Source organism: Chionomys nivalis, chromosome 18 (assembly GCF_950005125.1).
Source record: "Chionomys nivalis chromosome 18, mChiNiv1.1, whole genome shotgun sequence".
In the NCBI taxonomy this organism is placed as follows: Eukaryota; Metazoa; Chordata; class Mammalia; order Rodentia; family Cricetidae; genus Chionomys; species Chionomys nivalis.
Genome location: NC_080103.1, coordinates 3707134 through 3722474, shown reverse-complemented (window position 1 = coordinate 3722474; position 15341 = coordinate 3707134). Strand labels below are relative to the sequence as shown.

The following is a 15341-nucleotide window of genomic DNA, read 5'->3' as shown; positions in this document are numbered from 1 at the left end:
ATCAATACCCTAGACTTTGTTGACTTGCGTTGGCTATCCTGTACTTCTGCCTAGCCAACGACTGCAAAGCCAGCTCCTCTTCTGTGGAGGGAGAGGAAGCACCGAGGGAGTATAAACCAATCAAAGCTTCCTCAAAGGGGAGGCTGTGGTCGTTTGCACCTTCTCTGACCTCAGAATACGGCTTTCCATTTTCACCCGCCAGTGCCCTCTTTCTCTGGGCAAAGCTCCCATCATCCCTTCATCCTCTGAGCTACGAAGTTTGAGTCAGTCCTCCCCCCCTTTAACCAATGAGAAGTCTCTCCCGTGTTCTAACTCGCCTTTTTGCGTAGCCACGGCGCCCTCCACCGCTCCCTCTCCACCCCTTCTGCCCTCCCCGCTGCAAGTCCTGGGCTCCCGTCCGCGGAACCTTGTCCTACTTCGCTTGTCCTCCCTCGCTCTGGCTGCTGTAGCCCGGAACCCTCGCAGAGAAGACTACGGGTCCCGTGACCGCGCAGAGCCCCCCGCGGGGGCTGCTAGAGTGGGGACGGCGCGGAAGGCGGAGCGCGTGGGAAGAAAGGGGGTTTTGTGCGGCGCCCGGCGGGCTGGCGCCCCCGTCTGCGTCCCGCGCACCCGGCCCTGCTCGCGCCCGCGCATTGCGCCGCAGTCTCGGCCGCGGCTGCGGGACGCACGGTGTACGGAGGGGACCTCACAAGGTGAGTGCGGAGGCCGGGCCCTGCCAGTCGCTTACTTGCTGTGTGACCTTGGGCAAGTTTCTTGACCTCTCTGAGCTTGAGAATTCGGGCGTGGGTAAGGGTGCGCAGCTGGCCTGGCTGCTATGGACGACGGGGATGGTCGCCCGCCGTAGCTTCCTGGGGTCCCCGCGCACCCGAGAGCGCGGTCGGCGGCGCCTCTCCTAGGGCAGGCGCACAGCGTACTGTACGGCCGCTAGCTCCCTGCCTCCGCCGCGCAGCCTGCTGGAGCCAGTGCGCGATTGAGCGAAGGAGCTGTGCGGAGCAGCCCGGTGCCTCCGGGAAGGGTCAGAGCGCTTGAGTCTCGAACAGGAGCCACTCTTGTCCCAGGACAATCGGATCCCCTGACTCAGGCTTCCTCTCTAGTCCCCTGCTGTCCCGAAATGAGCAAAAGGGAGGACGAGTGTGAGCAGCTACTGCTCCCACGGAGAGTGGCTCAGCCTGGCCTCTCCAGCAACCCTTCTCCTCAGAACCTGACTCCCTGCTTACTTCCAAGCGATAACCCAGCCAAGAGTGAAGGCCATAGCTCTGGTTAGCAGAGGAGTCTGGCCTGGAAGGACATGGCAGGTCCTGAGAGAAGGAAATTCCCCATCACTTAAGCTCCAGCGATTGCCAGCTGTGAACACAGAGTGAGGACTAGGAGTGAGAGAGGGAGCCAGCGAGAAGAATTGCCTGGCGTCCTAACCTTGGTACCCTGCTGCATCATCAGGTTACCTGATCCGTAGACCTGGGTCCCCATAGTCTTCCGACTCTGGCCTGGCTCTTTTTTTTTTTTTTTTTTTTTTTTGGTTTTTCGAGACAGGGTTTCTCTGTGGCTTTGGAGCCTGTCCTGGAACTAGCTCTGTAGACCAGGCTGGTCTCGAACTCACAGAGATCCGCCTGCCTCTGCCTCCCGAGTGCTAGGATTAAAGGCGTGCGCCACCATCGCCCGGCTCTGGCCTGGCTCTTAAAGACTGTGTTTATTAGCTCTTCAGCTTTCCCTCCTGAGGGCAAATGCCCTGGCTCCTGATTTAGCTCTGCTGGTGGCCCAGAGTTCTCTCTAGCCTTCTCTGGGCACCCACACGCATTTTCCCAGAGTGTAAGTGCACTGCGGTCCTCAAAAAGAGAGAGTTTCCAGAGCTGATGGCCAGGCGGTGCCCCCCCTCCCCCCCCCCCCCCCCCCCGCCGCACCCTTCTCTAGTACTCTCCAAGTGTAAGCTTTCACAAAAGATGGGTGGGGGAAGGAGCAACTGGATAGAGGCCAGACTGGCAGGGACAGGGTCTTTGTCCTGGCTGGCTTCTGAGCCAGGAGATCCGGTGGAAAAGCCCGTGCCAGGCAGAGAGGAATGACTGAGAGCAAAGTAGGAGGGATGGAGGGGGCAGAGGATGTTGGGCACCAGGGGCAGCTTCCTTACAAGTCCTTGTGGGGAGAGGAAGCAGGAGTGGCTACAGTGCCCGGGTTCAGTCTAGGAGGCCCTCCTGGAAGAGGAGTGGCTAGAAAGAGAAGACTGGGCTTTACCGCTGTGGAAGGAGGCTCAGGGTTGACACCTGAGGGCAGGGGAAAGTGGGCCCACAGTTGGGCACCCACCCCCACCCATGGATCTATGTGGCTGCCGGAACCTGAAGGTGCTCAAGCCCCTCGCATGGAATTCTGTCTTTGCATCTTACCCACGCGTGTCTTTCTTACTCGGGAACCTGTCTCTGGGTGACTTACAATTTCCAAGCGTATGCATGCTGTTGAGGGAACAGTGACAAAAAAATCTGTATGTGTTCAGTACCGCCTCCTTTTTTCTGACTGGTTGGGCGCACAGATGTAGAACCCAAGTGCAGGGACAGCCGACTGCACACTGGGTTATAGCACAGTGCCACCCATCATGGGTTATAAATGTTCATTGAACATCTACTCTGTCTGGTGCTGGCACGTGCACAGGGTGCTTTCTGCTGTAGATTATAGTTAGGCAAGTAGATAATAGATATACAACGATAACAATGTATAGATAACAGCTAGATAGGCAGATAGAGACAGACACTCAAAGCACATGACCCCACATGCACAAGGTAGTAATAATGGTGCTTTTTTTTCTTTATAATTAAGAAAACAGAGACTCAGAGATGGTAAGAGCCTTGGCTAGGTCACACAGAGGCTGGGGATTCCTCTTGGTGCTGAGGAGCTGGGATTAGAAACAGAGTTAGTGGTTATTCTGGAATGTGCAGAGAGGCAGAGGAAGTCCACCCCCAAGTCTAACCGCACCTTCCCTCTTTCCTCCTCAAGTTCGTCCATCAGTTTGCAGCATGGTCCCACTGCTGTCCCTGCTGGCAGCCCTGGTACTGACCCAGGCCCCTGCAGTCCTAGCTGACGACCTGAAAGAGGACAGTTCAGGTGAGCCACCCTCCAGAGGACCCATGTCTCTGCTGCATCTCCCCTATGGCAGAAAGCTGCCTCCATTCAATCCCAGTCATCTGCTTCCAGCCCGGGTACCGGGAAGGAGACAGATGAGGAAGTTCTGTGGGCAAGGGCTGGAGCCAACTGCAGAATAGGGATGAGCTGGGGACCTTGAAAGGTGGGGACGTCTTGGAGTCAGTGCTGCAAAGGGGCTGAAGGCCGGAGGCTAAGGGTGGAGGATCGCATTCAGACCCTGGGCAGGGATCAGCATTCGGAGCCGGGTGTAGGCACCTTAGGCGGGTTAGTCCTGGGGGGCGGGACTTGGAGCCACGCGTACAGGCGCAGTGCGTCCTGCGTCTGGCTGCAGCGGGCTTTAACCACTGTCCACAGAGGACCGAGCCTTCCGCGTGCGCATTGGCGCCACGCAGCTGCGGGGCGTGCTGGGCGGCGCCCTGACCATCCCATGCCACGTCCACCACCTGCGGCCGCTGACCAGCCGCCGAGCAGTGCCGGGCTTTCCCCGGGTCAAGTGGACCTTTCTGGCGGGGGATCGGGAGGCTGAGGTGCTGGTGGCTCGCGGGCTGCGGGTCAAGGTAAACGAAGCCTACAGGTTCCGAGTAGCCCTGCCCGCCTACCCTGCATCGCTCACGGATGTGTCTCTGGTGTTGAGCGAGCTGCGGCCCAATGATTCCGGGGTCTATCGCTGCGAGGTCCAGCATGGTATCGACGACAGCAGTGATGCTGTGGAAGTCAAGGTCAAAGGTGAGAAGAGCGAGTAGAGTGAGGTCCCTAGAAAGAGGGAGGAAAGGACTCTGGCCCCCAGGGAGCTGAGTGTGAGGAGGCTTAGCAAACCTTGCATGTGCAAAAGGCCTAAGCTGAATTGGAAAAGTAGAGCGGGGAAACAGTCCTACGAGCCCTAGAGAGCTCAGTCGGACTTTGCCTTTTGTGAACAGAGTGACAGGGAGGGGAAGTCTGTGCGCTGGTGATGGCCAGGCTCAGGAGTTCTCTTTGCTCCTCAGGGGTCGTCTTTCTCTACCGAGAGGGCTCTGCCCGCTATGCTTTCTCTTTTGCTGGAGCCCAGGAAGCCTGTGCTCGCATAGGTGCCAGAATCGCCACCCCTGAGCAGCTCTATGCTGCCTACCTCGGCGGTTATGAGCAGTGTGATGCCGGCTGGCTGTCCGACCAGACTGTAAGGTGGGTTGAATGTGTGGCCCAGAGACTCTTGGTCATGTCTGGGTTGTTTGCTGCTGTCACCCTCCATCGAGGTTCCCTAGGGCTCCCTGTCTCTGGGAAGAAAACTGGCCTAAGGAAAGTGGACAAGCCCCTGCCTAGAGCGCACTTTTCTGCACCCCGACATCCCTGCCCCACTTGTCACACAGCAGAAAAGTTGATAGGGCAGCCTCCTGAGGCAAGGCACCAGTCCTTCACCTCTTCTTCTCTCTTAGGTATCCCATCCAGAACCCAAGGGAGGCCTGCTATGGAGACATGGATGGTTACCCTGGAGTCCGGAACTATGGAGTGGTGGGTCCTGAGGACCTCTATGATGTCTACTGCTACGCAGAAGAGCTAAATGGTGATTGCAAGTGACAAGCCCTCCTGCAACAAGGCCTGGGGCTTCTTCTGGGGCCTCAGTAGACTTCATGTGTCTAAGGGCAAAATAGGCAGGCGATTGATGTACTCCTCCAAATACTGTTCTGGAGGCAACAGGTAGCTGCCAATGGGGCTGATTCGCAGCACTATAGCGTGAGGAATTGGGGCCAGGCTTCTCTATGCACTAATCTTCATCTTGGGTTTCATGCCATCCTTGATACTATCAGGTGGGCAAGATGATCCCATGTCAGGAATGAGTTTGCCTAGGGACCTATAAGAGTCCAGGGTGGAAGGATGACCCAGCTCTTCTTCTCACTCAGGAGAACTGTTTCTAGGCGCCCCTCCCGGCAAGCTGACGTGGGAGGAGGCTCGGGACTACTGTCTGGAACGGGGTGCACAGATTGCCAGCACGGGCCAGCTATATGCAGCCTGGAATGGCGGCCTGGACCGGTGCAGCCCCGGTTGGCTGGCTGACGGCAGTGTGCGCTACCCCATCATCACTCCCAGCCAACGCTGTGGTGGAGGTCTGCCAGGAGTCAAGACCCTCTTCCTCTTTCCCAATCAGACTGGCTTCCCCAGCAAGCAGAACCGCTTCAATGTCTACTGTTTCCGAGGTGAGTAACCTCAGAAGCAGTGCCAGACCTGGGAGTCTAGCCTCAGCTTCACCATCTTCTTGGCCATTCACCCACAGGGGTCTTATTGGTGCCCAGCTTGTCATGTTCACTGTGCCCTCTGCATCACTTCACCTCCCTCCTGCTCAGTAGTCTGTACCAGTTTCCACCGGTTCCAAGGTTGCCTCAATCCCCACATCTCTGTCAGCGTATTGGCCAGCACAGGTGACTGACACTCTGTCCTCACACACACCCAGGAACTCCTTAGTGTGCTTACAAGTGTCAAGTCTTTCGACACTGAGTGCTGATGAGTGGACAGAGGGTGGTACCTGGAAGTCAGCTGGGTGCAGATTCTGAGCCCAGTGCCTTGTCCTGAAAGGAACATAAGGGGCATTAGCATGAATGGGCAGGGAGAAGAGATGGAGGACAGAGGCAGCACAGATGCCGGTTTGTTGGTCTGCAGTGGGATGGAGCAAGGCTCACTGGAACAGGACCGTATAGTCCATCTGTCCTGGCTGGAGACAGCCCTCTGGGCTCCTCTCACCCCAATTCTCGAGTCTCTGTCCTGTGTTCCTTCCCCTGAGCCACCGAGTAGCCCCTTCTCTGTTGCCTTAGTTGAGCTCCAAGCGCTCCAGACACTGACTGAATACTGTACCTGGGGAGATGGAATCCGTCCCCTTCTCAACCCAAACTCGGCCTATCCCCCCACTCTGTGTTCCATCTCTTCAGGGGGCAGCTCATTCAGACGTTCCAGATCCCTCCGAAGGAAAATGAGCCCCCACTTTGCCTTATAACAAAGAGTTCTTTCTATCATGTATCTAATGTGTTAATGCCTGTGTCTGTTTTCTCAGGATGGAGTTCCCTAGCATTCTCTATACCATACGCAGAGAATGCTTGGCCTAGAACTAACCAGCACTGCATTAGTACTCGAGGGATGAGTGGTGATGTTCCAGGGTGCCCTTGAGCTCCCTGTGAGAACTTGTGGGAGGATGAAGCACATTCCAGGGTCTTTTGAGGTCTGTCCTAGAGCCTCAGACACAGGCCAGCTGACTCCTGAGCTCTCCATTGGCCTTTTCCTCTTACCACAGACTCGGCCCACCCCTCCGCCTCCTCGGAAGCCTCCAGCCCAGCCTCTGATGGACTAGAGGCCATTGTCACAGTGACAGAGAAGCTGGAGGAGCTGCAGTTGCCTCGGGAAGCTATGGAGAGTGAGTCTCGAGGGGCCATCTACTCCATCCCCGTCATGGAGGACGGGGCAGGAGGAAGCTCCTCTTCCCCAGAAGACCCAGCAGAGGCCCCTGGGATTCTCCTAGGTAACTTTAAACCCATACCTTGTATTCTCACTCCATTAGAGAAGTTGGGGGCAGGAGGGCAAGCCCACTGGGTGCTAGGGTTATGGGCTGGCTTAGTTCTGGCCTTCATCAACAGTTCCACCATAAAAGGCATCTCTCCTGTCCCGTTCCCAAACTTGGTATTCAAGTAAATTCCACCTCCAGTCCTCTGTACTAGAGAAACAGGTGTTTAGAGGGTGTTCTCTGGGAAGGAAATATATTCCTTATCTACCCCTCAGACAGATAAGGTAATTTTGGCAGACTGGGAGAAGGAGGTGCAACAGCCCTGTCTGCCTGAGCTAGAGGCAGCTTGCAGAACTCTCCAGAGTGTTGCCTCACAGCGTAGCCAATGGTCAGAGTTCTTCCCGACAGACACCGAGGACACCTCTCTCCCAGTTCTCCCAGGTCCCCTCCCCCAGGCCCTACCCTTCCCCTACCCTCCCCAGCTTGCTCTGGGGTGCTGTCCCTGGTGCTGAACCGTTTTGCTGTGGTCAGAATCGGAAACCCAATCCATTGCACCACCTACCCGGTCCTCAGAAGAAGAGGTAGCCCTGGAGGAAGAAGAAAGATACAAAGACACAGAGGCTCCAGAGGAAGAGAAGGAGCAGGAGGACCTGTGGGTGTGGCCCAGGGAGCTCAGCAGCCCTCTCCCCACTGACTTGGAAACAGAGCACTCACTCTCCCAGGTGTCCTCACCAGCTGGGGCCGTTCTGCAGCTGGGTGCATCGCCTTCTCCCAGGCCTCCAAGGGCCCATGGGCCACCTGCAGAGACTTTCCTCCCCCCTGGGGAGGGGGGTCTCACGTCCACTCCAGATGGGGCAAGAGAGGTAACAGGAGAAACTGGAAGCCCCGAGCTCTCTGGGGTCCCTCGAGAGAGTGAGGAGGCAGGGAGCTCCAGCTTGGAGGATGGCCCTTCCCTGCTTCCAACCACATGGGCCCCTGAGGGTACCAGAGAGCTGGAAACCCCCTCAGGAGAGAAGTCTGGAAGACCTGTGCAGGCCCAGCCAGTGCTGCCCACCGACAGTGCCAGCCGAGGTGGAGTGGCTGTGGCCCCCTCATCAGGTAATTCTGCTGAAGGCTCCATGCCCCTGTTCCTCCTTTTTCTCCTTCTCCAGTTCTGGACCACCTGACACGTAGGCTTTTAATCCACCTTCTCCCCAGATCCTCTGCTGCATTACCCTCATTCCCTTACCTGTCTCTCCCAGGGAGCTCTGATCTCAGGTCCCATCTTGTCACTCCTACCCCAGTTCTCTGTTACCCAAGTTCCACTACTGACCACTGGGCCCTCTACTGTAGCTCACACTCACTGGCCACACAGAATACCTATCACACCCTTTGAAGCCAGGCCCAGCGTCTGCTATTCCCTCCCTCTGCCCTTGGTTCCATCCCTTTAATCACTTCGCAGTGATTCCAGGGAAGCCTGAGAGACCATACCTGCCCCTCACCTCTGGGGACCAGAATATTCACCCCAAAGAGCCTTAAGCCACTACTTCTGTGAAGTATTTTTTGACTGTTTTATGGAAAACAAGCCTTGGAAATAAATCTCTATTAAAGTGCTTTTGTACCCAGGTGTTGACACCCTGTCCAACTCCAGATGTCTTTCTCTGCTCATGACTGAGTGTGAATCAGGAATCTGGTCCCGTGTGCCCTCGCCACCCTCTGTGTCTCTCCATGTCTCTCTGCCGCTCTTCTTCCGCCAACACCCTTGCTGTCCCTTGCTGTCCCCTCTGTTTCTCCTTGGGCCATCTACACTTCCCCTTCATACTACTGAGTTCCCAGACTTGACTGTACACATCACCCAAGGGAGTCCCGTTACCTACAGGAGAAACTCGCACAGCCAGGGTGTGGTGTGTGACCTACCCAGGTCGTTCCCGCATGGAGCTAGTTCTCTGGCCTTTCCAGGTTTATGTACGCCATCTTCCTCCATGCACCCAGGAAGAGCCCTGTGCCCAGTGTCCCCTCCTGCACTAACCCTGCACTAATGACCAACCCCCGGAGACATGGGTTTATGCTCTTTAACAAGAATCTGTCTCATGCAAAGGGTGAGGTGGGATGGGAGAAGAAAATGAACTGGTTTCCACCATCTGAGAGGAGCCTAAGGTTCCCATCAGAAGCCCTCAGGAAAGGCTGAGCCCTCCTGGTTCTCACCTCTCCTCCATGGCCCAGGTGGAGTAGCCCCTATGATGTCATCAGCTCGCCCATTGCAGCTGCAGCCTTTCTGCCCACTGGCCTTGCAGTGGGTGTAGTGGAAAAGGGGAACTGCTGCAGTATCAGCCCGTCGCCTGCTGAGGATGTCAGAGGCCGCCTGCCTGCTGTGTCAGGAGGTGGGAAAGAAAAGGAGGAAGGAAAACCCAAAGGGAGTCAAGTCTACTACCCCGCCAAGGTGCAGGCCCTGTAGCTCACAGCCAGGGTGGGATTTAAACGCCTTAGAGAGCGGGAGGCCAAAGACTGGGTTTAAAAGTCTGTCTCCCGTCAGGTGTGGTCACACACATTTAATTCCAGCTCTTGGCAGGCAGAGGCAGGTGGATCTCTGTGAGTTCGAGGACAGCCTGGTTTACAGAGCTAGTTCCAGGACAGCCAAAGATACACAGAGAAACCCTGTCTCGAAAAACAAAAACAACAGCAATAACAAAAAAGTCTTTCTCCCAAGGACTGGAGAAAACAAATATGAGGATCTCAGGACTGTTACCTTCACGACCTGAGATCAGGCTTCACCTCACTGGGGAGGGAGAAGAAAGGAAGCCCAGCTTCTCCTTCCCCCTCCCCTGTCCGACGCTGGCGGGAGTAGTTCTAAGAAACCTGGTCTGCACTGCTGGTTGAAGAAGCCTCTTTCTCTGGTCAGCTAGACCAGAAGGGACCAGATGTTGACAACTCCAGCGCCTAGGCAGGGCCCAGCCAGCAGGCTGGAAAAGGCGGGTGGCCCAGCCTGAGACTGACAGGAATCCAGGTCTCGTGATTGATAGTCCAGGGCTTTCTTGGCCTCTTCCCATTGGCTGATCAGGGCTCACAGTGGTGGGAGCATGGAGGCCTTGTGCAAGGGTGTCAGTGAAGAACTGGGAGGTTAGGGTGAGAAGAGAAGCCCATAATTCGGGGATGGGCTGTAGCAAGGGCCAGATCTAGGCAGAACAGTTACCTCCCTGATCTGGAAAGTGTCTGGGTGAGGGATCAGGAACCCTCCCCTGGAGAGCTCAGTCTGCACCGCTCCCCTTACAGCTCCTCCCACTCACTCTCTTCCCTGTCAGGTGACTGTATCCCCAGCCCTTGCCACAATGGTGGGACATGCTTGGAAGAGAAGGAGGGTTTCCGCTGCCTGTGTTTGCCAGGCTATGGGGGGGACCTGTGCGATGTTGGTGAGTGTGGAGGGGCAGGGAGGCAGGTCGAAAGACTGGACCTTAACCCCAATAAGCTAGTTCCAAAGGTGGAGGGAGGTCACTGATTTGGGCCTTGCTCTTCAGACAAGTTACATGGCTGGTCTGAACCTCGCTCTCTCTGTCCAGTCTTCAGAGCAGGGAGGAGGGTAGCCGCTTCTCCAGCGGGCAGGGCTGAACAGAGCAGGGCGGGAGAGCCAGCTGTCCTAGCCACTGCCCAAGCGCTGAGGGCTCCCGGGCTGCTCTAAAGCGGCTCCGAGCCCTCCCTCCTGCTGCCGGCTGTTGAAGAAGCCAATCTGCGACCTGGCAACCTAAACCAGGCCCTCCCCTGTGCTCCAGGCCTCCAGTTCTGCAGCCCCGGCTGGGAAGCTTTCCAGGGTGCCTGCTACAAACACTTTTCCACGCGGAGGAGCTGGGAGGACGCAGAAAGCCAGTGCCGAGCACTAGGTGCGCATCTGACCAGCATCTGCACTCCGGAGGAGCAGGACTTCGTCAACGGTGGGTGGAGCCTGGCTTACTGCGCGTGCTCCACACCAAGCCCACTCATTGCTTCCTCATCCTCTTCTTCCCCACTCCGTCCCCACTTCTTCCTCCCTTTCTCCTCTCTCTCTCCTCACTCTGCCTTTCCCCTCCTTCACTCCTCCTGCCTTTCACCGGAAAGCCTGCTGTAGGGCGGTTGGGCTCCACGTCCTACATATGCAGGGCGGCCTAGAGTGCCGGGCTCCCTGTTTTCCCAGGTGCATCTGCTTCCCTAACTCTGTGGTAACAAGGTTTGCTCTTCTTCCTTCCCTCCCTAACCTTCCATGGGATGTGGAGGTTCCTTAAGAAAATCAGGAGACAGGCTAGAGAGATGACTCACGGGTTAAGAGCACTAGCTGCTTTTTTGAAAGATCCAGGGTTCCGTTCCCAGCACCCACATGACAGCTCACAACCATCTATAACTCCAGTTCCTGGGAATCGGAAGGCCTCTGGCCTCTGAGGACACTGTACACAAGTGAGACACGACATTTATGCTGATGAAATACCCATACACATAAAATTAAAAAATTAAAAGCTTTCGAAAGAAAAGAATTTAGGGAGAGTCTTTATGATATTAAATATAATTATCTTACCTGGGGGATAAAGAGAAAGGAGGGATGGAGACAGTCGCTGGTGGCGCTGCTTTCCTGGTAGAGCCAGCAGTCACAGGCCTAGCCAACTGCCTAGAAACTGCCTAGGAAGCAGGTTTTTGGATGGACTCTCCAAAAGGTCAGTCACTGGCCCAGGAACACAGGGCTTCCTGCTCACTGCACCTCTTTTTGTTCTCCCCAGATCGCTATCGGGAGTACCAGTGGATTGGACTCAATGACAGGACCATTGAGGGGGACTTCTTGTGGTCAGACGGTGCCCCTGTGGTGAGAACTCCCACTGCAGTGCAGTCTAGGTCACTTTCTGGATGCCCTTCCGCCCCCAGGAACTGTTGCTTCCTTCATTCCGGTCTTTCCCCTGGACCCCTTCTTTCCTTGTCCCTGTCTCCTTGGGCTCTTGCCTCATTCCTGCAAAGCCCCTCCATATCCTGGGTGCCCCCAAGTCCTCCCTCCAGTTTCCTCAGGGCGTTCCTTCTGGTATTTATGGGGTTTGAGTTCACCACCTCCTCTCCTCCCCCTTCCCAGCTCTATGAAAACTGGAACCCTGGGCAGCCTGACAGCTACTTCCTGTCCGGGGAGAACTGTGTGGTCATGGTGTGGCATGACCAGGGCCGGTGGAGTGACGTACCCTGCAACTACCACCTCTCCTACACCTGCAAGATGGGGCTTGGTGAGGGCTGACAGCAGAAGGCTGGTTGGGGCTGCCACTTACAAAAGGAGAGCTAAGCTACCCAGAAGAACCCGTCAGGGTGTACCACAGACTGTGGGAGGGTGACGCATTACATTGGCCTACTCAGAAAATCTGATTTTTTTTTTGTCAGTTGTGGCCACTCGTTTCCTTCCCATCAAGTTTCTGTGAACCATCATCCACAAACCAGACCCCCAGTTTCTAACTGTATTCCCCTTGCAGTGTCCTGTGGGCCTCCACCACAGCTGCCCCTGGCTCAAATATTTGGTCGCCTTCGGCTGCGCTATGCAGTGGACACTGTACTACGATACCGGTGCCGGGAGGGGCTGGCCCAGCGCAACCTGCCTTTGATCCGCTGCCAGGAAAATGGGCTTTGGGAGGCCCCTCAGATCTCCTGTGTGCCCCGAAGGCCTGTGAGTGACAAGAGGAAACAGGTGGGGGCCTGCAGTTACTTGGAAGCCTTGGGCTCAAGACCCATTCTGTCTGTCATTCACTGACTGTGTGAGCTTGGGGTGACCACTGCCTCTCTCCAAGGTTCATAGAAGTAAGTGGGTTGGAGTTCTGGAGACACCTTAGGTGCTAATGGCTGAGAACAGGCAACTACACTTGGGCTCCTAAAGGCAGGGCAAGTATTTTGATAAGATCAGGAGCTAAATAGCAAGGACCAAGGTGCTGAGGAGACCAAGGGCATCCAGTGTGGAGGGTGAGTACGTGTGTCTTCCTAGGCTCGTGCTCTGCGCTCAGGGGACACCCCAGAAAGACCACTGGGACAGCTCCCAAGGCCCAGGAAGGCACTGCTGACCCCTCCATCCAGTCTCTAAGGAGCCAGCCTGGAATACTGCTGTCCCCAGGACTGCTCTCTTCCCTTAACAGGGGGTGGCCTGAGAGGGGTGGGACTGGACAGTGCCAGAAGGGGTTTCTGGGAAACACTTCGATGGCTCCACCCAGCCTGGGCCCTCTCTCTCATACCTGGCCCTCAGGTTTTACCCTCAGGACAATGGGTAAGTCCCTAAGTGCCTCAACTTCTCTCTTATATCAGCTGCCTCCTTTGCTACTCATTCCTGATTTTGAAAGGATTAGCAGGGTGGCATGCCAGCAAAACCAGATGGAAATAAAGTTGTTTGAACCCAAACAAATTTGATGTTTCTGTGTGAGTGTGGACAGTCAGACAGGGTTAGAACCTCTGAAGGTAGGTGTAAGTAGGTCTGCTGCGATTATTAGCTTGCAAAAAGATCAGAGAAGTCACCAAGAAGTTGGTGGATATAGTGCGTGGTGCAAAAGAGTTGCCCAGCTGGTTAAGGATTCATTGCTGCCTTTATGGGACTCCAACCAAATGAAGAGTCTGGTTTGGCAGCAGCTGACAGAAAGGGAAAAGATCTTCACCAGCCCCACATCAGACAGAGGGCTGATCTCTAAAATATGCAAAGAACTCAAGAAATTGAACACCAAAAGATCACATAATCCAATAAAAAAAATGGAGTACAGACCTAAACAGAGAACTCTCAACAGAGGAATCTAAAACGGCTGAAAGACTTTTAAGGAAATGTTCAACATCCTTAGCCATCAGAGAAATGCAAATCAAAACAACTCTGAGATTCCATCTTACACCTGTAAGAATGGCCAAGATCCGGGCCAGGCGTGAGTCTGGATCTCAGAGGGAGTAGGCTTGAACCAGGACCTCTGTGGGTCTGGGCATTAGTCTGGGACATCAAAGGGAATAGACTGGAGCCTAGAACTTCTGCGGGTTCAAGCTTGAGTCTGGGACCTCTGAGGAAGTAAGCAGATCCTCTGTGGGTCCAGGAATACCCGAGTCTGGGACCTCCCAGGCAGTAGACAGGAGCCAGAAACCTTTCCAGGTCCAACTCCAACCCAGGGACTTCTGCATGAGGGGATCCAGAACAGGACTTACAGATACAGGTTGAAGCCAGTAACCTAGGCCAAAGTTGCCCTGAGGCAAGGAACTCCACCTTGGGCAACAAATTCCACAGGATAGAGAGGGCCTGAGGAAACAAGCTCCTCCAGGAGCTGAAGCCAGGAGCAAATCCAGTCCCAGGAGCCAACCCAGTCCTGGGACACTGACAGGTAAGGATTGAGGCAGCAACCTGATCCAGAGTCTGTAATCTCCACCAGAACAGGTACAGGGCCATAACCACTGAGCAAGTGAGCCAAAGCCAGAGACCACTGAGGGTCCAGACATGATTCTGGGACCTTCAAGGGAGTAGACCTAAGTCAGGACCCCTGTGGGTCCGGGCATGAGTCTAGGACCTCCCAGGAACTAGGCCTGAGCTAGGACCTCTGCCAGTCTGGGCGTGAATCTGGGACCTCCGAGGAACCAGAGATCTCTGCAGGGCCAGGCATGTGTCTGGGACCACAGAGGGAGTAGGCCTGAGCCAGGACCTCTGTGGGTTTGGGCGTTGGTCTGGGACATCAAAGGGAATAGGCAGGAACCTGGAACCTCTGTGGGTCAAGCTTGAGTCTGGGACCTTTGAGGAAATAAGCAGATCCTCTGTGGATCTGGGTGCACCCAAGCCTGGGACATCCTAGGCAGTAGACCGGAGCCAGAAACCTTTCCAGGTCCCACTCCAACCCAGGGACTTCTCCAGGAGGGGATCCAGACCAGGATTTAGAGAAACAAGACAAGCCAGCAACCTAGGCCAAAGTAAGCCTGACACAGCAAACTCCAAGAGAGCAGAGTAAAACACAGGATCGCTGAGCAATCTCCAGGAACACGGAGTAACAAACGGGGTAACTAGAACCGTGACAATGACTGTACCATGAGGAACAATCATCTGAGCTTTGGATTCGCTGGCACCTAGAAGATTATTCAACAGAATCTCAGACAGCCCCAACCACACCTATCAGAGGAAAAGATGAGTAGAAAAGATAAGAACACATGCAGCACCAGTAAAATCTAAAAACTCTACAACAGTAAGACCTGAACAACCAAATATAGATGAAGCAGAAGAAATTGACCTAAAAAATAATTTCAGGAATATGTTTGAAACTTTTAAAGAGGAAAAATGAGAAATTCCCTTAAAGAAATGGAGAAAAAGAAAAACAAAAAATTAGGAGACATCAGCAAATCAATTAAAGAAAACCAATAAAAAGAAATCAAACATATGAAAGAAACTATTCAAGACTTGAAAACGAAAATAGAGAAAATAAAGAAAACACAAGCCAAGGGAATTATAGATACAGAAACCATAAGAAAATGATCAGGAACCACAAACACAAGCATCAACAGCTGAATACAAGAGATGGAAGGGAGAATCTCAAGCACTGAAGATACAAGCTTAACCCAAAGTATGCAGGAAATATGGGACACCATGAAAAGGCCAAATCTAAGAATAATAGGGATAGAAGAAGGAGAAGAAATTCAACTCAATAACAGAAAATATATTTAACAAAATCATAGAAGAAAACTTTTCCAACCTAAAGAAAGATATGCTTATGAAGATACAAGAAGCTTACAGAACACCAAATAGACTGGATCCAAATAAAAAGTCCTCTCACCACATAATAATCAAAACACTAAA

The 15341-nt window shown here is 54.4% G+C and overlaps 1 protein-coding gene across 3 annotated transcripts; it reads left to right on the top strand.

Moving 5' to 3' along the window:
- The first annotated feature begins 356 nt into the window (after positions 1 to 356).
- On the top strand, positions 357 to 12941 carry Bcan (brevican). 3 transcript variants are annotated; one of them, XM_057794028.1, is made up of 14 exons: positions 357 to 692; positions 2980 to 3087; positions 3481 to 3852; positions 4110 to 4284; positions 4536 to 4663; positions 5001 to 5294; positions 6380 to 6604; positions 7160 to 7684; positions 9865 to 9972; positions 10330 to 10488; positions 11302 to 11384; positions 11643 to 11787; positions 12028 to 12239; positions 12531 to 12941. In XM_057794028.1, exons 2-14 carry the CDS (start codon positions 3000 to 3002, stop codon positions 12624 to 12626), a joined length of 2610 nt encoding a protein of 869 aa, XP_057650011.1. In that variant the 5' UTR covers positions 357 to 692; positions 2980 to 2999; the 3' UTR covers positions 12627 to 12941. The 3 variants fall into 3 exon arrangements, with proteins under 3 accessions (XP_057650011.1, XP_057650010.1, XP_057650009.1); XM_057794027.1 differs by having other exon boundaries at positions 361 to 692; positions 7118 to 7684; positions 12028 to 12218; XM_057794026.1 differs by having other exon boundaries at positions 361 to 692; positions 7118 to 7684.
- Positions 12942 to 15341: the final 2400 nt, after the last annotated feature.